This window comes from Balaenoptera acutorostrata, chromosome 8 (genome assembly GCF_949987535.1).
Source record: "Balaenoptera acutorostrata chromosome 8, mBalAcu1.1, whole genome shotgun sequence".
Taxonomy (NCBI): Eukaryota; Metazoa; Chordata; class Mammalia; order Artiodactyla; family Balaenopteridae; genus Balaenoptera; species Balaenoptera acutorostrata.
Genome location: NC_080071.1, coordinates 73,346,048 through 73,369,150, shown reverse-complemented (window position 1 = coordinate 73,369,150; position 23,103 = coordinate 73,346,048). Strand labels below are relative to the sequence as shown.

The window sequence follows — 23,103 nt, the reverse complement described above, 5'->3', positions numbered from 1 at the left end:
CTCATGACCGAGGCTGCTTGGAGACGCCCCATCGAGGACCTCGTGCTGGGGGGGACTGTCCGCTGGCTGCCTGTCTGGGGAGAAGTCAAACAACTCGTTAGGCTTGTCCCTGCCTACAAAGTGGGATAGCGTCATCCATCCTTGTGACCTCAGATGGTTGTACAACAGGAGGGATGGAGCGTGGAGGCCCTTGGGTAGAGCACCGTGTGGTTTATCACTGGCTGCAAAATCTATTTAGGCAAAAAGAAGTTGGAGTTAATACTCTTCACGCTCTGACACTGCAGTGCTGCCTGCTCTTGGGAATTCCGCTTTGTCCCAGTGTTTTCTCTCTCTCTCTGGGCTCCCCTGCTCTCTCCAGTCTGCCTGCCACCCCTGCTCCTTAGGTCAGCCGTTCCCCTGTGGTCTTTCGTCACTCCCTGCTTGTTCCCAGACGCTTCCTCTGATCCCCCGGCTTCTGCAGTGATGGAGATGCACGAGCATTTCTCCCAAGTCTAGATCTCCCGCCCTGTCCTCACTCCTAAGCCCAGATCTTGATCGCTGTCTGCACGTCCTGCAGGCGTGCAGGTCGGCCTTGGCTTCCTCCGAGCCGTCCCAGGTAAAGGCATCGCCCTCACATGGTCAGCACTGACTCGTCTCCTCCCACCTCTGTGCCGCCCGTCACCAGTCACCAGGGCGGCCACGTCTGAGAGCCTCTGATGCTGCTGGAACCCATCCTCTCGCAGCTATTCCTCCCTCTCGTTCTCGAGCCCACACCCTCATTCACTCTCACCCCAACCAGTATTTCGAAATGTTTAGAATTAAACATGTACTTATTTAGCGATAGAACTCCACCTTTCCTATGCCCCCAAAAAATCTTCCTTGTAACTCTTAACAAATGAGGTTTAAACAGAGCGGCTTCTTTCTCTCTCTGCCCGGGCAGCCCTGCCCATCTCCTCCCCAACAGTGGCCCCGAGGCCCCCTGACACTAGAAACTCAAAGAACATGGCAGGAAAGCCACACCTACCCTCTTGTGACAGTTGATTGTGACAGCCTCCTAAGCCATCTCTCTGTTCCCTCTTCGTCCAGGGTTGTTTCTGTAAAACCCAGACCTGACGAGGCTCAAAACCGCCTTGATAACTGGTCACCATTCACAGAAAAAAGCCTGAACTCCAGCAGGTCCTCAGTCTGACCCCACATCACCTTTTCTTCCCTCCCTCTGGGCCTGTGTGGTTAGCCCTGCGTGAACACTTGGAACTCCCCAGCCCTGCAGGCACTTTAAGCCTCCGTACGCTGCTGGTGCTGTTCCCTCTGCCAGGAACACCTTTCCCCTTGCTTCTCTTCCTGAGGAAAGGCTGTGTACTCCTCAGGTCTGGGTTAGATGTCGTCGCCTCCACGAAACCTTTCTCGAACTTCCTTCTCATCAAGCATAATGTGTCACTTCTTCCCTGTTCCTACAATTTTCTGTTTGCACTTAAAAAAAAAAATATTACTTACCTCCTTGCATTCTAGTCACACCAGCAGCAGGGACAATGTCCACTTTATTTTCGAGTCCGCAGAGCACCCAGCCCGGCACCAGTATACACTTGTTGAATAAACAAACAACTGAATGAATGAATGAATGAGTTTGACATGCTCGTTAAAGCCCATATGGACACCAAGGAATCATTTGCCTCCTCTTTCATTGGCTCGTCATTCTTAAGAGGAACGGGCCCCTCTGTACTTCAGCCTTTGCGGCGTCAGGCAGCTAAGGGAAGACAGGGCAGTTCTGAGAACACGGTGGCTGAGCTGCGCCTGGTTCCCTGTAAGTCACTCCTTCTCCATAATTCTGGTCACTCTGCCCAGTCTCAGACCCTACACTTCTGAACCTCAGCTAGAGGGATTTGAAGAGCACTTTCCAGCCTCCATTTAGGTAGCCGGCCTCCTGCCGGCCTTGGTTCCAAGATCCCATCCCCTCTTTTCCCCCGTTTTCACAGGTGGGCCGTGGTTGGCTCTCTCAAGCCTGACCTGTACCCCATCACTCAAGCGCTGGAGCCCTTCCCTTAATGGGAGGGTTCCTGTGCTGAGCCCCAATTTCGTGACCAGGACTTTGCTTTTCGTGGCAAGATCTCCTTAGTGCCAACTTCTGAGTATTTCGTGTTTGTTTAAACCTTAACATTTCCCTTCAGTCCAGCTGTCAGTTACTCTCATCCCTCCTTCCCAGGTGCTGTCTGCTTATCTGGTGTCCACTGTCTGTCCTCATTTGCTGTTCACTCAGGTCACACCTGCAGATGTGTTTGCCACCCCTTGGCCGTGGGGCATCCTAGCTCTGCCTCAGACAAGGGCATCACTCACCATACAGGCGAAAAGCCAGAGAGCTTCTACCCTCTCCTGCTCCCGGATAATGCACTTTTCTTTAGCTGCACACTGTCATTCTGATCTTGATACTGAACCTGTCTCACCCGAGTTACCTCAGCTGCATCTTAATGAATCCCCCAGGTCCACTCTTCACCCCTCTGTAGCATGCTCCACACTTCAGCCAGAAAGATCTTTCAAGATGTAATACTGTTCATGTCACATCACAGTCCTGCTTAAAACCCTTCCTCATCTTACCTCGTTCTTAGGAATAAAGACCACATTTCTGAAGAATGTTAGAAAACACAGCCCTACAAAGCCAGGGGTATCTGGCCCCAACGGCCTCCTCAGCTTCTTTTTCACTCACTAGCCAACATCCCCCTTCTTCTCATGCATACATCCTGCTTCCTCCCACCCCAGGGCCTTTGAACATGCCATTTCCTTTGTTTGGAACTCTGTTCTTATCTTTCAGCTTAAAGCTCAAGCACCCCTTTTCCACAATGCCTACCTGTTGCTACCCTCGCTAGCTCTCACCAGCTCCCTGAACTCCTCCTTTATAGCACTTATCACAGTTTTTAATTATATGGTCACGTGATCATTCATTACTGTGTTTCCCTCTAGTGAGGTCCAAGGACAGGGACCATGTCCGTGTGGCTTACAATTTTATTGAGCCCTGTGATTAACATGGGGTCAGTGCCTCATACACATTATTAGATGACGGGGATAACACCAGCATGATCCTACCTGACCAGTCCCACAGAAGTTAACCAGGTCTGTGTATAAGCATGTCCTAGGGACAATGCTCTGCCACCCAGCTCCTCATAAGCCCGAGCACGGATACTGCCTCACAGAGGGTAAACCATGAAACAAATGTACAACATGGGGCTCCTGAAGTCCTTACTCAACCTCCCATATTGTTTATTGAAAGTATTAGGATGTGCATATTTATTACTTAGTTTTCTTGTTGTAGGGAATTTGATAGATACTACATACCATTGCACTCTACATTTACTGCATTTCCTTGAGTTCAGAGCCAGTAAAAAGTTCATCTCTTCATGTTAATTGTTTCCTTCTTTTAATCACATGAGAATTCTACTCCCCATTGGATTTCTTTTTTTCTTTTCTTTTTTTTTTTTCTTAGCTGCTGGGGTACTCTGTGCTAAATTTCATGCTTAACAGAGTAAAATTACCTCTGCCCAGGTATCCTGTTATATCTGTCCTCTGTTGTTTTTATTATTTATTTATTTATTTTTGTCTGCTTTGGGTCTTCATTGCTGTGCGTGGGCTTTCTCTAGTTGCGGCGAGCGGGGGCTACTCTTCATTGCGGTACATGGGCTTCTCATTGTGGTGGCTTCTCTTGTTGCGGAGCATGAACTCTAGGCGCGTAGGCTTCAGTAGTTGTGGCTCTAGAGCACAGGCTGAGTAGTTGTGGCGCACGGGCTTAGTTGCTCCGCGGCATGCGGGATCTTCCTGGACCAGGGCTCGAACCTGTGTCCCCTGCATTGGCAGGCAGATTCTTAACCACTACGCCACCAGGGAAGTCCCTCTGTTGTTTTTTTTTTTTTTTTTTTTAAAGAAATTCACGTTCATTTATTTATTTATTTATGTATGACTGTGTTGCGTCTTCATTTCTGTGCGAGGGCTTTCTCTAGTTGTGGCAAGTGGGGACCACTCTTCATCGCGGTGCGCGGGCCTCTCACCATCGCGGCCTCTCTTGTTGCGGAGCACAGGCTCCAGACGCGCAGGCTCAGTAATTGTGGCTCACGAGCCCAGTTGCTCCGTGGCATGTGGGATCTTCCCAGACCAGGGCTCGAACCCGTGTCCCCTGCATTGGCAGGCAGATTCTCAACCACTGCGCCACCAGGGAAGCCCCTCCCTCTGTTGTTTTTAAAGTGATTTCTTTGTTGTTCTATTGTGTTATGCTTAATTATTAAAGACAATTTAGATTCTTTTGTTAGGAATATATATATATTTATATGTTATATAATATACATTTTTATTTATATTATATATTAGCTACATATGATGTATATATCATATGTAATATATACTACAAAGCCCTGATATCCCCTTTTTTATCCCATAGTGGTAACAATCCATATTCTTCCTTCGGAGCCACGCTGGTGAGGGAAGATGAAAAGAATCTGTGGAGCGTGCCTCGCGATGTGTCCCACACAGAGGCAGACGACGACAGGATCCTCTACAATTTGATCGTTGTTCGTAATCAACAGGCCAAAGATTCAGAGGTAAGCACCTTTTGAGATCGTGCTGTGTGCAGGTGATAATGTCCAGTGAAAAACAGCAATAATGGAGAAGACCAGCTTAGAACAGAGAAAAGAATGAAGGATGAGATGCGTGAAACATAGGGCAGGTCTTTTAGCAGCATCTAGTTGCTAATTTTAGCTGGTCTTGGTACACCTGTTTAATACACAGATGAGACTGATTTCTAATTGTTACTTTAATGATACAAGTTATAGCAGTACGGAAACAGCAAGGCAGTGCTTTTCAGATCGTGAAGATACTTTATGGTCTTAAATGGCTTAACCAGTCCATCTCTAATCTTTCCAGTTGTTTAGCGAGACACCATTAAAGATTCAGACTGAAGGTTGGGAGGTACTTTGCATCATCACTACTTCTGAATTAATGGAGCCTGAATTGGTTTTTTTTTCTGTTTGTATCTTCTTAAATTGTGCTTATGGATCAAACAGTGTATCTGCCATATGTGAGGTGATTTTTGTGATAAGGCTTGAAACCACTCTTAATGGGCTTTTAATCAAAGTCATTGGTATGGGAACACCAGAATATTGAAAAGGAGACAACTTCATAAATGAAGAGAAAACAGCAAAAGGGATGATGTTTTATTTTCTCCTTTATTCCAAAAGTAGTATTATAGTACTATACATAATACAATATAATGTTATGTGTATCATTTTCCAAGTAATACAACCTAAGTTTTCTAACTTCTGTGTTCATCTGTTAGTTCTGAGTAGATGCCTATATTAGATATGACTTTATGTTTTCCTTTGTATCATGTAGTAATTGAGAAGAACAGAGACATTTAAAACCTCAGGCTTAGGCTATGAAGAAAAGCACCAGAGTGTGTATGTATGGGAGCAGGGTTATGGCAGGGGGTGTGCCTGTTCCTTATCTAGGTTTCTTTATTTCTGCTAATTAATTGTTAACTAATTGTTTTTCCCCCCGAAAACATGCTTTAGCAGGAGATGATAACTTTAGAAGAGTCATGTGTCCCGGTCCTTTAATTCTGGTGTGACTTGGGATGCCTTTGGGGGGTTGGAGGTGGGCTGAGAGGTGGGGAATGACAGTTGCCTCTGATTCTTGAGGCCTGGGGGAAGAGTAGGCTGGAGAGTCCCGCAGTGGCTTTGATGAGCATCCTTTCTTGGGTGTGGAGTGCTGGTAGGGACAACTTCTGCTAGATATCCATCACAGCGCTTAACTCAGAGGCATAGCATATTAGTGGCCATGCACTGTGCTACCCCTGGCTTCCCCCCTGCTATCCCCTCCTCCACTGGTAACATTTAAAGGACATCATAAATGCTGCTCAGGCCAGGAATAACCATCCTGGCTGCCCTTCCTGAGCATATGGACAGGAATGCTTGCATAACCTTGTTTTCCCTTTAATGGGAAGCATTAATCCTTACCCTGCTGTACTGGGCTGACCAGTTAGGGTTTCTGCTGGTGAGAATGGAACTAGTTCTTCTCTTTTCTTCCTTTTCTTTCTCCACTCTGTGCAAAGCTGTGACAACAATAGGGAAGTAATATATATAGGACACCTTTCTCTGTCTCCCCAGGGCCTCATGCCAGATGTGAAAGGGGCTTGAAGGGTGTTTGCACTGAGCCTGGCCGCTCTCTCTGGAGGAGCTCCTGTCTCTCTGCCCTGTTGGTCTTTACTTTTGAAAAAGCAGTAGAGGAGGCAACGTGAGCTGCAAAGCGCTCTGAATAAGCGCAGCTTCCAAAGCGGCCACCGTGTCATTTCTGTGCTGCTCTTGGACCTGTGTGAAGGGCCTTCCAGAAGGCTTTTTCTTTTTTTCTTTTTTTTTCTTATTAGCTGAAATTCAATCCTGTATTATTCCGGTACAGAAGAAATAAGTAAGAATAGAAGCAATGTCTTTTCTCCCATATTTTCCTCAGTATGTTGGAAAAAACCTCTTCTTGATTTGAATACAAGTACACCACTACTTTGTCATCTAGGCCACTTAATGTTGTGTAACATGTATATATACAGCATCTCACATTCATACTTAATGGAGTAGTGTACAATGAGTGAGTTCCAGATGTAGAAATGTTCTGTACGTAGTTTGACTGGTAAACTTCTCAGTGGCACGGATCATGTCTCTGTCTTACACTTTACCTATACTTTAAATGGCTACAGGTCCCATTTTTTTTTTAATAATTCTTTATTTTTATTTATTTATTTTTGGCTGTGTTGGGTCTTCATTTCTGTGCGAGGGCTTTCTTTAGTTGCGGCGAGCGGGGGCCACTCTTCATCGCGATGCGCGGGCCTCTCACTATCGCGGCCTCTCTTGTTGCAGAGCATAGGCTCCAGATGCGCAGGCTCAGTAGTTGTGGCTCACGGGCCCAGTTGCTCCGCGGCATGTGGGATCCTCCCAGACCAGGGCTCGAACCCGTGTCCCTTGCATTGGCAGGCAGATTCTCAACCACTGCGCCACCAGGGAAGCCCCACAGGTCCCATTTTTGGGAACTTTTTATAACAGTGATTCTCAAACTTGAGTGTATGTAAGAATTACTTTGAAAATAAGTTTCCTGGACCCCATCCCCAGAGATTTTTTTTTTGAATTTTATTTTATTTTTTTATACAGCAGGTTCTTATTAGTTATCTATTTTATACGTATTAGTGTATATATGTCAATCCCAATCTCCCAATTCATCCCACCTCCCCCGCCCCAAAGGCTTTTTCTTCTCCTTGCCTAAGAAATGAAGTCAAGTTTAACTCTAGAGGAACTCTGCAACCAGGACAGGCCGTCAGGTCAATAACATGAAGATGTGATGATGACGATTTTACATGAAATGATGTGAAATGTCTCTGTTCATGGTGCTTCCTTTTTTTTTCAGGTGTAAAAAAAATACATATACATACACAAGATATATATAAAATATACATTTTAAGGTATGTATGTATACATACATACATAATATATATACATGGTTAAAAAATGTTTCTTATGTTTTCTTCCAAAAATTTGAAATGCATATAAAAGCATATATTAATATATTAATATATCTATTCATTTTCCCACAGATTGGATCATATATTACATATCATTCTGCACCCTTTTTTTCCACTTAATAATATATTTTGGACATATTTTCACTTCAACATGTGTAGATTTACCTTAGTGGTTTTGGGGGCTCTCTTGTATTCTCTTGCATGAATTCACTATCATTTATTCAGCCAGTCCCTATAAATATTTAGGTTGATTCACGTTTTTTGCTATTAGGAGCAGAAGCAATGCTACAGTGGGTATCCATATATACTTGTATACCCTGCCATCATTTTTTCAGGGGTAGAATTGCTGGATCAAAGAGTATGTGTGTATTTAAAATGCTGGAATTGTCACAGTGCTTCCTTCTTGGGAGAACCTAGGAAAAACACTTCAGGGTGCAAAACTGACTAGCGTTGGGAATTCATACAGTGTTTAAGAGGAGCAGCTGCTGAGCTCCAGATAGCTGTTCGCCATGCTTAGGATGGAATTGCCAGAACTTTGGATTTTTAAGAGAAGCTAAAAATCCAAACTTGCATAAAAAATGTCCAGATTTTTAAATGATAGTTCACATTCAAAAAATGTGTCAGCTAAACAAAATAACGTTTATGGGCTACTGATATATAAGGAACATTTACAATAAGGACTACTACTACTTAATATTATTGTTATTTTGTTCAGTATGATTGAAAAATGAACTCACCATTGATTTAGAAGGTAGAAGTGGGAAGCTGGGGTTGTTTTAAGTTTGAACATTCATATTGCTTATTTTCTTTTTCATGCAGGGTAAAATTGGTACAAATTTTAATGAAACGGAGGATTTTAGTTTTGAGGGAAAAACAAATTCCACCTACTAAGGAACAAGAAACCCTAGATATTTTTGCATGATACAATTTAGAAGCTCAAGCAAGACGTTAAGGAAAACTGAACATTATGTTTTTCCTTGAGTAGCAATAGTGTGAAAGACCCAGGAATGTCCATATTTGGAATTCTCTGAAAAATGAAGAGTAATTTCAAAACAGTCTACACTACACCGCCTACATTCCCTTTCTGAATCTGGAGCTGGTGGAGGAAGGCTGCAAATATAGTTAAAGCTACATTTGCTGTGTTGCCCCAAATTGGAAAAAAAATCAGAAAAGAAGATATATAGGAGAGCAAATAATGAAGCAAAGGCATGAACTTAAAATTACTTCCAGCGTCAGAAAATAAAACAGTAACATTATTTAATTCTAATATAACCCACTTTCATTTACACAAGCCTTCAAAAGCTTGAAGACTGTCAGCAGAATAACTGATGCATTTACAGATCTCCAAGTAGTGGAAAAATTTTGCTCTTGTCTTTGACTTTGTAAAATACTTTATGTTTAAGAAATAGTAAACAACCTCAAAATCATGTCACTAAATCATTATCCTTATGTTCATTTTCATTAACCTAGTTGTACTTCATATAACACTCTGTTCTAGGGAGCTTAATAATGGTTAATGAAATATCACTGTACCTTATTTACTTATTTTGTATAAATAATTTTAATCACACTGAACAATCTTGTCCTCCAAGATAATAATGAAAACAGTGCCAAGCACTGTTCAACCACTTGACATAGATTAATTAAGTCCTCTACACAACAACTGTGAGGTGGGTGCCGTTATTATTTCTATTTGAAGCAACTTGTCCAAGGCCACACAGTTGAAGGTATGGAGTCAGGATTTGAATCTGGGCTTTATGAATCCAGAGACAAAATATATAATGAGCACCACGATTGAAGTTGTTAGAGGGGACTAGATATTGTCTGTGATTCCATGTAGATTTCAAAATGCATGAACAGAATCTGTCCAAAGCCTATTTCTGTGACTTTTTGAAACCAATGATATGAAAGGGACCCTCACATCAGTGGGATGAGAACTCGGTTTGGTTTGGGGATCGTGACTGCAGTTCAGGAAGCGGTCCCAGTCATAATACACTTTTCCCAAATTATGCATTTACACAGTGAGTACAGCTGGTTAAGACTGCAACCCATGATTTCAGTTTTATTAGCGTCAAGATATTTCATCATGTTTCTTTCCATCCCTTCGTCTCTTTGTTTAGTGTTCTCTGACGTGTTATTTGGTGCCTCTTCTGAAGGTTCAGTAATAGTTCTTTTAGGAGTTCGTGAATGGCTTCAAGATTTTTACTCTGTTGAAGAAGGCTTTTACATTTTTGATTAAGAATGTAAGTACTGGGCTTCCCTGGTGGCACAGTGGTTAAGAATCCGCCTGCCAATGCAGGGGACACGGGTTCGAGCCCTGGTCCGGGGAGATCCCACGTGCCGCGGAGCAACTAAGCCCATGAGCCACAACTACTGAGCCTGTGCTCTAGAGCCCACGTGCCTAAAGCCCGTGCTCCACAACAAGAGAAGCCACAGCGATGAGAAGCCCGTGCACCGCAACGAAGAGTAGTCCCCCGCTGGCTGCAACTAGAGAAAGCCCGCCCGCAGAAGTGAAGACCCAACGCAGCCAAAAATAAAAAATAAATAAAATTAAGAATGTAAGTGCTGAAAATCAAATCGTTTTCATAAACACTTTTAAGGACTATGCTGGTTCAAAATAGGTGATGTTTGTTTGACATAATCGGTGATAGAAATTCTAGGCTTATTTTTAAAGCTATTAAGTAATTACATTCTCGGAAATGTACGTCGTTCTGATGATGAGTGCCTGTCACTGAGCAAAGCAGTGTTTATACACTGGCAGGAACCATGTGAACACCAGATGCTTGTGTGGCTCAAGCCATCCTGTGAAAACCTGAAAACCTCCCTCTGCTGAACCCCTGGGAACAGCTACATGTTATTATTTTTTAAAACTATAGAGGCAAAAACATAAAATGTTCCTGGTTTACAATTTGTTTGCTCTTCCTGTGTGTCAGGACTCCCTGCTGGCGTAGTGTTGCCAGGCATTGTAAACAGTTCCTATAAAATGTTTAAGGTAGCAACAGAAGTTCCCAGGGGTTTGTTTGCAATGTCTGGATTATAGGCTTAGCCTGTCATATCCCTGATACTAAAAGAAAGGGTAAAACAGAGTTAACGGGAATGTTTGGTTGGAGGATGTGAAGCGGTGGGAGAGAGGGTTGGATTGATTGGGTACCAGCGCATCGCTCTGAAGCGCTTGGAGGTGGGATATTCCAGTTAGGCTCTGCACGACTCCGTCTTAGCAAGTCTCCACTCACTGGACGAGGCTCGCTCTGGTCAGGCCATCTGACTTCTCTATAAGTGGGTGAACACTGGCTGTGGTTGGCGATAGAACTGCAAGTTTTACGCCAAGTGTGAAGAAGCAAAATAACAGTGGAAAATTGAAGCAATTCTCTAGATCATTCTGGGCTTCTCAAAAGGCCTTTTTGTTTGGGGTCCAGATGATCCGGACTGTTGAATGCAACCATTCTTTATTTGACTTTGCTAGTGACTGTTTGGGTTAGAGGAGGAAGGAATAAAAACACTCATTAGGATCTGAGAGTCAAGCCTTCATACCCTCTGTGTTCTAGGTAATAATATTTATGGAGGATTATGTTGGGTGCTGAGCAGTAGCATGCTGCTTAATGCGTGTGTTCCAGGCAAGAACCGAAGCCTCACAGTACCCCTGTGAAAGAGGGATTTTGACACATAAGATCAGAGGCGTTTGGTCATCTGTCCAAGGTGTTGGAGTGGGGGAATTGGGATCGTAGTTCAGTCTGTATAACCTGGAAGCCTGTATGATGGGAAACGCTGCCCCCGTCTCTCTATTGAGCTTAGAAAGAGTCTCAGTGGTCAATCTTTTTGATCAAAGACAAAGTTATCAAATGGGTGTTAACTTCCTGCCGAGCAGCCGCTCTGGTCTGTGTATTTGTCAACCATTACTCACCCTGCACCAACTGAGTCACCGAGTGGACGACTTTAGTATTTATTTAGTATCAACCTGTATTGGGCAGTGCATGTAACATCCTCTAGGTGATGCTGCTTGGGAATTTGTAACGCCTTGGGCACCATTCTGGGTACAAAAATCTATTGGACTCCACCGGAAGACATCGCTTGTCTGTCTGTGAGGTTCTTTTCTATTCTTTGCCTGCCCCCAACTTTAAAAAAATATCTAAGCATTTTGGATATTAACATTAAGGTAATCCATGTTTCTTACCGAGTAGGTAGCACATCAAAGCTCTGTGTAAGCCAACAAAGTTGAGACAACAAATATTAGAAAACGATGCAGGCAAGGGGAAAATCACTAGATATTCAGTAGCATGTAAGGTGCTGAAAAACATACCTTTTGGAATTAGACAGTTGGGGATGAGAGTCATACCTCTGCCGTGTCCTAAGATGACACTGAATAGTTATTTAAACTTGGGGAGATCATACTATTTATTGTCCAGTTTGGGACACAGTCACAAGGTCTTAACTAAGAAGAAAGGGGGGTGCTAATATTGAGTATGCCAGGCCAAAGATATAAATTGGGGCTGCCCTAGACAAGCTGGGATATATGATCACCTTTTTAAAAAATTGTGGTAAAATATAAATAACATAAAATTTGGCATTTTAACCATGTTTTAGTGTCAGTTCAGTGGCATTAAGTACATTCACATTGTTGGGCAGCCATCACCACCATCCATCTCCAGGACTTTTCATCTTCCCAAACTAAAACTTCATACCCATTAAACGATAACTCCCTGTAACCCCTTCCCCCACTCCCTGGAAACCACCTTTCTACTTTCTTTCTCTGAGTTAGACTACTTTAGGTACCTCATATTAGTGGAATCATACAATATTTGTCTTTTTTGTGACTGGCTCACTTCACTTAGCAAAATGTCCTCAAGGTTCATCCATGTTGTAGCATGTGTTAGAATTTCCTTCCTTTTTAAAGCTGAATAATATTCTATTGTATGTATAAACCACATTTTGTTTATTCATTCTTCTGTCACCAGGCACTTGGGTTGCTTCCAACTTTTGGCCAATGTGAGCAACGCTGCTATGAACGTGGGTGTACAAATATTTGTTTGAGTCCCTGATTTAAATTCTTTTGGGTATATACCCAGAAGTGGCATTGCTGGATCATATGGTAATTCTATGTTTAATTTTTTGAGGAACCGCCATACTGTTTTCCACAATGTCTGCACCATTTTACATTCCCAACAGCAAGGCATGAGAGTTCCAATTTATCCACATCCTCACCAACACTTGTTATTAAGATCACCTTTCTTAACCTCTAAACTGATCAATAAAACAGCTGATGACTTCATATTGATCAGTTTTCACATCCACATAGAGTAGAGACAGTTGAAACTGTGGGCCAGTCACCGCCACTGAATATCAGCATTAGGGATGTAAACCCGGAAGAGGCTGGTATCTTGACAGAGCCTCTCTCTGAGCTGCCTGTCCGTGGAAGGGAAATAGACAGGTCAGAAGACTGGGGGAGCTCTTTGTACCTGAATTCTATTCTGGTTTTTTTGCAAGCATCCATATACTAAAATGCAATGGCCAGGCCCTGGTTCTTTTACTGCCCTTTAGGTTCTGTCCTCATTGGCCCCCTTCCCCTGGAGCCCCAGAAAGATAGTAGATAATACACCTTGGGAGTACTGACAGGTCAGTGACAGAGAGGGTGGACAACACATTGGGGACCTCCAGGAAGATGCAGTGCCTGTAGGAGAAGGGCAGGGAGCTGGCCATCTCTTTCCATTGCTAGAACTTCACTGTTGCAGTAACAGGTTGCTGCACCTCTGGGTTTTCTGAGTTATTGTGCTTGTGATGGTGAATTTCCAGAAGGCAGACCACATGTTTATTGGCACGCATATGCAGTGCCAATAATTCACTGATAAAGAATTCTGTCTCTCCATTAGTTTTTTTTACAACTTGCATAAACCAGTTGGGCCTGAGAAGAAACAGAAACCATAAAGCTGCCTCAAGAGTTGTATTTTTTTTAACTTATAGTTGACTAGTTGTAAATTTGAAACACAGGGATTAATACCAAGTTAAGCCTCCAGTGACCTACCTCAGTGATGGCTTTGGCTTTTTCTAGAACAAGTGAGATCAGCAGAAATGCCTGCCTGTCATAGAGTCAGGGTGCCTCCTCCATGCATGGCCTGGATTTCCACAGCAGTCTTTCGATGTAGATGAGTTATTTATTAAAAAGAGAGTGAGAGAGAGACCCGAAGAGGTTTCGTCTTCTTGATAGTGTCCAGAAATGGGCCTCTGACTCAGGGTTCGATGCCTTCCCTTTGGGGTGGAGAAGGAAAGCTAGAAGGATCTGAGGATTTAGAGCAGATAGCTGAATGCTTTTCTTTGTCCTTTATTTTAAATGTGAGCAGGAATAATCATGTGGTAAAAAGAAGCTTATAGGCCTAGAACTCTATAGAAAAAAAAAAAGGCACTTTCCAACTTATTTCCCTCTTTAGAAAACACCGATGTGTGATTGATTTTTCAAATGTATCTGTGCTATTTTATATACAGGATTTGTTTCAACACAAGTTCAAATTCTGCCTGATGTGTCTATTTATTGGTTAATTTTATTAAAAACAATGTGTCTAATGTTCAGTTAGGCAGGCTTGGTTTGAAATGAGTGTTTTCAGTTCTCTGTATCCCTGAGAGTCTAATATTTTTTAGTCTTGATGTTAATTTAGGGTCAACAATGTAGAAAACTCTTTTCTGTCCTTCCTACATCCCCTGCCTCTCAACTCAATAGGAGGATGAACTGATTTCTATTGCCATTAAGTTAGAATTTCTGGTTTCATCAAAGTAAGGACCCACTTTGAGTTTCACAACTATTCTTAGGTCAACACAATGGGCATGTTCATGAGGGAGCCTGGTTGGCTGTTCATGCAAATCTCACAGGCTTGTGATACTATGGGTGTGTCACTTCTGCCCCAGATCTAGTAATCGGCTTTACAGGTCTCTGAACTTGATTTTCTCAGGGCACATAGAGCTACTTGAACTTAGGGAGTGTATTAGAGAGACAGATCCAACAGGCTGGGCTGTGTGTGTGTATCTATCTCTATAGCTCTTTATCTGTATACTTATACCTATACCTGTCTCTCTCTATTTCTCTATCTTATCTATCTCTATCATTCTGTCATCCCTATCTATCTATCTATCATCTGTCTATTTACATTTTTTTAAAGGAATTGGCTCACACAATTGTGGAGGCTTGGTGAATCCAGAATCTGATGGGGGAGGCCAGCAGGCTGGAGACTTAGGGAATAGTTGCAATTCAAGTTCAAAGGCAGAATTCCTTCCTGCAGAGAGGAGGTCAATCTTTGTTTTATTAGAGCCTTCTAGTGATTAGGTAGGGCCCACCCACATTATAGAGAGTAATCTGCTTTACTTGGAGTATACTAATTTAAATATTAATCTCATCCACACAACACCTTCACAGAAACATCCAGAATAATGACTGACCAAATATCTGGGCACTGTGGCCCAGCCAAGTTGGAACATAAAATGAACCATCATAGTGGATTTTGCTAATGCTAATCAAATTCGCAAGAGACTGCCATATAAACCCAAGTGCACATAACCATTTGATGGACCATAAACGTGACTGGTCTGTCCAGCCTCTCCCCTATAATGAAATATGTAAAGGACACTAGTGACCACACTGGAAGGTGACTGGGAAAGAGGGATCAGAGATCGATGGCAACTGCCATCTGTGGAACACTTACTGTATACCTGATGCTGCTCTAAGTATGTTACGTATACAGTGTTTACTGCTGTTGGCCTCCAGATGTGATAACCTGGTGCTTTCATCTCCAGTATAAAGCTACTCCTGTGATTTGGTTAGGGCACCCTGCCCCTTGATGGTGGAGATAGAGGTTTCTGAACATCACCCCCAGGTGAACTGTAGCTTCAGGAACTGGACACAGGCAGGGATTCGGGAGGGCAGGCAGCAGAATATGGAATCAAGGGAAATCCAGAACCGTGTAATATTAGACGAATCTGCGACTGAGACCAAGGGAGATATTTCGAATAAAGGCTCAAATTGAAGGGACTAGGCAGTTACCCAAACAGAGCCCGCAGATTAGCAGTGGAAGATAGGGATCTCTAGACATCGAAGTCCGAGTGAAATAATCTGTGTAGATTATTGCAGTAGAATTTTTAATGCATTGCCAAGGCTCGGCAAGTCCTACTATCCCATTTTCTCCCGTGGAACCTCTTGACTATTTCCCCAATCCAAACAAAGATATGCATTCTCTGCAGTAGTGTTTTGAAAAGTCAAAATCTGGAAATAAAAATATTTGATGAAGGTACTGGTTGAAAGTAACAGGGTAGGATTTATAGATACTGGCTTGGAAAGATAATTATGATCTATTGCTAAGTGAGCATGTATAATATTATCCCATTTGTGTAGAAAGAGATCCCATTTGTATAAAAGCATATGTATGCTAATATATAGCAATAAAATTTCTTCATAGGAAGGTTACCTATGAACTTTTTTATAGCCTTGGTGACCACTGGGGAGTAGAAGTGGATGGAGAAAGGGATACTTTTACTTTCTTTTAACTTTATGGTCTTCTGTACTGTTTGAAAGCAATTTTAGACTATAGGTGTGTGTTGCTTCTGTATACATATACTTAGTATAAAATAACCATTTCACAGCACACTTTGTGGTGGCTATTTCCTTAGGTCTTTCTAATCTGTCTTCTTTTAGTGTGGGTATGTTGGAGAAAGGGGAAGGGGTGGGAAGAAGGAGGGAGGGAGGAAGAGAGAGAGAAAAAGAGAGATTAAGAGAGAGAAAATGAGAGTTAGTTTCGGAGGACTGGAGCACACTTTGAGGAATCCTGCCAGAATGGACTGAATGGCAGAATGTGCGTGAAGCAGTCAGCTGGTATTTATCTTTTTAACATTATAAGATTCATCTAATAAATCAGGCTCTTTCTCTGAAGCTCGCCTCCCCTCCAGCTGCCTGTGAATTCACATGGTAATTAACAGAGACGTATTTGTACTATACTTCCCCACCCGCCCCACCACCCTGCCCCCGCCTCTTCCTTTGATTGGTCTTGTTCATCTTAGAATAACTGAAAATGGCTCTTAATTGCACAGAGCCCGCGAGAGCCCTGGATACTGGCGCGCTGGGTCTCCACGGTGTGAATGTGCTCAGCTGGGGAATCTCTGAAGGCTTACGAGGAGTCCTCCATAAGTACAGCTTTTTGGTTTTGAGTGGATGCCGAGGGGGAATGGCAGCACCTGCCCGGTTCTGATGGGGGCCCAGATCTGTGGCTTTTCAGTCCTAAAATCGCCGAAGTGTTCTGGAAGGAGACCGTATTTTTCTTGATATGAAACCACCCTTCCATTTAGGTACCCAGTCCCTGGGTACCTGTTGTCACATAATCATTACACCATGCTGTATACCGCCCTGGAGGGAGCTGTGCCCTTTGATGGTTTTGCAATAGGAGAGGCAGGTCAGGTGGCTTATGAATACAAACTGAGTCTACCCTCTTGAAATGATCGTCCTGTTTAACTAGAAATGAGGTGAGGTAAAGTCACATCCAAGCTTGTTTACCACGTTGCTGTTGTCATTGTTATTATTAAGTAATTTGGAGCCCGGACCTAATGATTATCATACTAAGGGAAGTAAGTCAGACAGAGAAAGACAAGTTATCATATGATATCACTCATATGTGGAATCTAATTTTAAAAATGATACAAATGAACTTATTTATAAAACAGAATCAGACTTATGGATATCGAAAACAAACTTATGGGTACCAAAGGGGAAATGCGGGGTGGGGGGAATAAATCAGGAGCTTGGGAGGAACACGCACACACTGCTATATGTAAGATAGATGACTGACGGGGACCTACTGTGTAGCACAGGGAACTCTACCCAATATTCTGTGATAACCTATATGAGAAAGGAATCTAAAAAAGAATGAATATATGGATACGTATAACTGAATCACTTCTCTGTACACCTGAAACTAACAGAACATTGTAAATCAATTATACTCCAATAAAATTAAAATATTTAAAAAAATAGGGCTTCCCTGGTGGCGCAGTGGTTGAGAATCTGCCTGCTAATGCAGGAGACACGGGTTCGAGCCCTGGTCTGGGAAGATCCCACATGCCACGGAGCAGCTGGGCCCGTGAGCCACAGCTGCTGAGCCTGCGCGTCTGGAGCCTGTGCCCCGCAACGGGAGGGGCCGCGATAGTGAAAGGCCCGCGCACCGCGATGAAGAGCGGTCCCCGCACCGCGATGAAGAGTGGCCCCCACTTGCCGCAACTAGAGAAAGCCCTCGCGCGAATCGAAGACCCAGCACAGCCAAAAATAAATAAATTAAAAAAAATAAAATAAATTAATTAATTAATAAAAAATAAATAAATAAATAAAGTAAGCATAGACAGAGCTTAAAAACGTAAACAACTTGGAGCCAGGTTCAGTGGACCTGAGCCACAGTTCACCTCGTTCCTTCCACACGGACGCAGTCTGCGGTAGGAGACCACACACAGGTGGGCAGGGTGTGTTCGGACCCCATGTTGTCAGTCCTGGCTGTGGCTTCAAGAACCGGAAGATCTACGTGCTTCTGCTGCTTCCCCAGGTCCAGATGCTGGGCAGTCAGCAGGGAGGGGCAAGCAGGAGGAAGTCCTCATAGATACTTTTTGTTTCATTGTGCAGCCGAGTGTACTTGTCTCTTGGCACTGATTTTTATTCTTACTTTTTTTGCCAGCCTTGGCGAGTTTACCATGAAGTTTTGAAACCAGGTACAAGGGGTGGAGATAAACCCCCCCCCCTGCTGTTGAGTTTGTTGTTAAACACAGGACATGCTCAGGGACATGAGCTTTTACCCGTTGGTCCCTGTCTCTTTGCCAGCACAAAAGGACTCCGAGGAAAGCTATGAGTGGGAATGGCAGCAGCTTGTAAGAAGAGAGACCTTCTGACCAAGGACTGGTCAGGGTGCCTGCTCTTCCAGCCCAGTCTTGACAATCGGCGAAATTATGTTTCAAAATGCCCTCTGTCGTCTTGTACTGTGTAGACTGTCATCTGTCTAAAGTCAGAGAGGTTTCCGTATTTTTTCTACTGGGAAATGACTGTAGGCCATGCTTTTAAGCCATCACCCATTTGCTTCTCTAGGCAGACGTCTGGAGGGAAGGGGTAATGTGTCAGGATGCGGTGGACCGTCTGGGGTAGGACTGAGCTACCCAAGGATGTATTGTCACCCGCAAGATGGGCGGAAGTCTGCAGAACCCTCCTCCCTGCCTTTCCGGGGCCCCCATTGACTTCTGGAGGGCCCCCCCACCAGGGTTCGTCTCATGTTACCCTATGGCTATGTCCCCTTTGTTGGCTCCTCATCAAGCCTGCCCCAGCCCTCTCCAAGGATCCCATCACTAACATTTTCTCTCCCATCTTTCCACCCAATTAAATGTCCATTTACTCTGTGTAGGCTCAGCTTAACTGGAAGTTAAAAAGAAGCAGGTGTTAGTTCAAAACCAGAGGAATTCAGTGAAGGGTATGAATGATTTAAGGAGGCATTTGGGAACCCAAACTCATCATCCCTGGGGAAATCTGAGGAAGAGGAGAGGTTTTTCTGAGCAGAGAGGGCAGCTCAGCTCAGTGGTCTCCTGCCGGGTTTCCAGATGTATTCATGCCTATTGTCACTGTGATTTCCGGTCTTTCCTGAATTGGGGTTGGAGCAGCCTCGTCACGTTGGAAACACTGCCAGAAACTTGCCCTGTGAGATTCCTGGGATGGGGACAGCGTCCTGCGTGTGAGGGCCCTGAGGGTGGAGGCCAAGGCACTGGATGAGCCAGACTGCTTCTTGTCCCGGAGGATTTTGTGGGGCCCAAGGCCTGAATTGTTGAAAGGGGTAGACCTGGGCATGAGCTGGCAGTCAGCATCAAGCACAACAAGCACACCCTTGAGTTGCACACGAATGTGGTCAATGAGCCGGAGGTGCCTGGACGGCTTAGCAGTCTGACTCAGGGCAGGTAAGGGGGTGGCATTTGAGACACAATCCCCCTTCGAGCTGGCAGATCCTCTGCTGATGTTGAAACACTGGCTGCCGTTCTTACCACTCACTCTGCCTGTTCCTCTGCCCTAGTTTGGAAAGGTCTTTCCTTCCTCTCCTGTTTCTCCTGTTCCTGGCTCTTCTTCCAGCCGAGGGCAGGGCTTTGTAAAACACCCAGGTGGGGAAACAAGCAGAACCTGCTTTTTCATCCATCCTTTCCTCCATTTTGCTTGCTCATATTTTCACCTCTGTCTGTGTTTGTCTTTAAAGTGAACGTCTCAGCCGATGCTGGGTAAGATTTAGTCATTGAGAGGAACTCGGTCAGGTCCAAATGTATCTAGGCTTTTGATTGCTGAATGTTCAAAAACACAGCATTTCATTGATGCTTCAGTCCTTGCCTTCGTATTTTAATCCATGACATGGCATGTATCTTTTGCCTGCTTTAAAGTGATGTTTGGGGGATAGAAAGCACCTTTGACTATATAGCAAAAGGCACGTACTGAAATGTTTCAGAGTGATGGTTTTCTATTGTGTGGAGTGCAGTTGGCACTACTGCTTTTTCAACCAATCATGGCAGCTGACACTGTGCTTCTGGCAAACATCCTCTTCTTTTTTTTAAAAAAATAAATTTATTTATTTATTTATTTAGGCTGCATTGGGGTTTCTTTTATTTTTTTTGTTTTTAGCATTTTTATTGGAGTATAATTGCTTTACAATGGTGTGTTAGTTTCTGCTTTATAACAAAGTGAATCAGTTATACATATACATATATCACCATATCTCTTTCCTCTTGCGTCTCCCTCCCTATCCCACCCTTCTAGCTGGTCACAAAGCACTGAGCTGATCTCCCTGTGCTATGCGACTGCTTCCCACTAGCTATCTATTTTACATTTGGTAGTGTATATATGTTCATATATACACTACCACTCTCTCACTTTGTCCCAGCTTACCCTTCCCCCTCCCCATGTCCTCAAGTCCATTCTCTAGTAGGTCTGCGTCTTTATTCCTGTCTTAACATCCTCTTCTTAAAAGGTCACCAGTCATATTGGATTAGGGCTCACCCTAGTGATCATTACTAATGATCTTGGTTACTTCTGTAAAGACACTGTCTTCCAATAAGGTCCCATTCTGAGGCACCGGACATCAGCATATACATTTTGGGGGGACACAAGTCAACCCGTAATTGTAGGCACGCCATTGATAGGATTAAAAATACTTACTTTGGTGGTCAGATGTAGACCCTGTGGGTGTAGTGTGTTTAAAGAGTCTGCCCTCAGGGAGCTTACATTCTATTGAAGGGAGACGGACAACAAATAACTATAATGTAGGTTGTGTAGGGGCAGAAAAATTTTCCCTTCCTTCTAGGTTCTTTGGCTGGTCTAATAATTAAATTGATATAAGACAGATTAACAGGAGAAAAACAAACTTAATTATGTATATACAGGATTCCCATAAAGATGTGAAGACATAATTGAGGCTTATGTAACATCCTGAGCTGAGGAAAGGGGTAGGCGTCCAGGGGTACAAAGGGGAGGAAAGCCATTCATGGGAAGGTAGAGGAGATGTTTGAAAAACAAAAGTTTCCCTGTTATGCAGGTAAGTTTCCTAGATAAAAAATGATTATGGATACAGGCCCCCTTTCCAATATAAATTTAGGCAGTTGAGGGGGAGGTAAATGTTCATTGCAGCTCTATTTACAATAGTCAGGACATGGAAGCAACCTAAGTGTCCATCAACAGATGAATGGATAAAGAAGATGTGGCACATATATACAATGGAATATTACTCAGCCATAAAAAGAAACGAAATTGAGTTATTTGTAGTGAGGTGGATGGACCTAGAGTCTGTCATACAGAGTGAAGTAAGTCAGAAAGAGAAAAACAAATACCGTATGCTAACACATATATATGGAATCTAAGAAAAAAAAAAAAAAAGGTCCTGAAGAACCTAGGGGCAAGATGGGAGTAAAGACACAGACTTATTAGAGAATGGACTTGAAGATATGGGGAGGGGGAAGGGTAAGCTGTGACAAAGTGAGAGAGTGGCATGGACATATATACACTACCAAACGTAAAATAGATAGCTAGTAGGAAGCAGCCGCATAGCATAGGGAGATCAGCTCGGTGCTTTGTGACCACCTAGAGGGGTGGGATAGGGAGGGTGGGAGGGAGGGAGACGCAAGAGGGAAGAGATATGGGAACATATGTATATGTATAACTGATTCACTTTGTTATAAAGCAGAAACTAACACACCATTGTAAAGCAATTATACTCCAATAAATATGTTTTAAAAAAAAAAAAGTCCACATAAGCCACTGTCAAACCTAAAAAAAAAAAGAGCTTTTCCTGAATCTGCTGGGTTTTGATTGCCTTTAGCTCAAAATAATCCTTATGCCGAAGATACGTATTTTGGGGTAACAAAACCTGCTCCCTTTTGGCTGTGATAAGCACTTTGAAGAAAAATAAGATAATATGAGGGGACAGAAAGTGACTTTGGGCTGGGGAGCAGAGACCTGAATGAGGTGGGAAATGAGCCTTATGAAGGGCATCCCAAGCAGAGGAAGCAGCACGTGTGGAGGCTCTGAGGCAGGGACCAGTGTGGTATGTGCCGGGGACAGCAAGGAGGCCAGAGTGGCTGCCGCAGAGGGAGCAAGGGAAGGAGCTGTGGTGTGTGGCCCTGAGCAAACGGGCGAGGACCGGACCACGAAGGCCCAGTAGGCACAGTGAGGGTTTTGGATTTTGTCGTAAGAGGGGTGGAGAGTTCTTTCGAACTAATCAAGTAGAAAATGCTTATTTGTCCCTTTGCAAGATCTGTTCTTCTCCTCTGGCCCCGGTTACTTCTAATCTGGGCAGCTCACATTCCCTGGGAGTCCTGAGCAGGCCTGGCCTTACACCATGCCTCCGCCTCCCTGTCGGGAGATACATCTCCAGGGGTCTCTTGGTCTCTGCACACATTGTGAGCAGAGGTACTGTCTGCCCTTTGTCTGGACTGTCTTTTCAAGGGTGTTTTCACAGTGAACAGCCTTGGGACGTATAGCTAGTTCTCCCTCTGGAACAAAGGGCAGGCAGGCCTATCCCATTATAAAAGGTCAGGTTCCCTGAGTTTAGGGTTCCATGTGCAAATGATGCACACGCAGGCATCATTTGGCCCTCTTCCCGTTACTGTGTGGGATCTGGCATGAAGAATGCTGATCTGGGGACTTCCCTGGTGGCACAGTGGTTAAGAACCCGCCTGCCAATGCATGGGACACGGGTTCGAGCCCTGGTCTGGGAAGATCCCACATGCCGTGGAGCAACTAAGTCCATGCACCACAACTACTGAGCCTGTGCTCTAGAGCCCGCGAGCCACAACTACTGAGCCTGTGCGCCTAGAGCCCGTGCTCCGGAACAAGAGAAGCCACTGCAATGAGAAGCCCGCGCACCACAATGAAGAGTAGCCCCTGCTTGCCACAGCTAGAGAAAGCCTGCACACAGCAACGAAGACCCAACGCAGCCAAAATGTAAATAAATAAATAAATAAATAAATAAATTTAAAAATAAAAAATAAAAAGAATGCTGATCTGCTATTGCCGAGTCCTTTGTCTCTGACCCTGGAGTCTCATGTCTTTTGCCAGCACCCATGAA

The 23,103-nt window shown here is 43.8% G+C and overlaps 1 protein-coding gene across 1 annotated transcript in view; it reads left to right on the top strand.

Moving 5' to 3' along the window:
• MREG (melanoregulin) overlaps window positions 1-23,103 on the top strand; it is a 70,888-nt gene that overhangs the window by 23,750 nt on the left and 24,035 nt on the right. Inside the window, exon 2 of the mRNA XM_057551280.1 lies at window positions 4,397-4,556. Coding sequence (XP_057407263.1) covers window positions 4,397-4,556 — 160 coding nt within the window. The remainder of the gene's footprint in view (window positions 1-4,396; window positions 4,557-23,103) is intronic.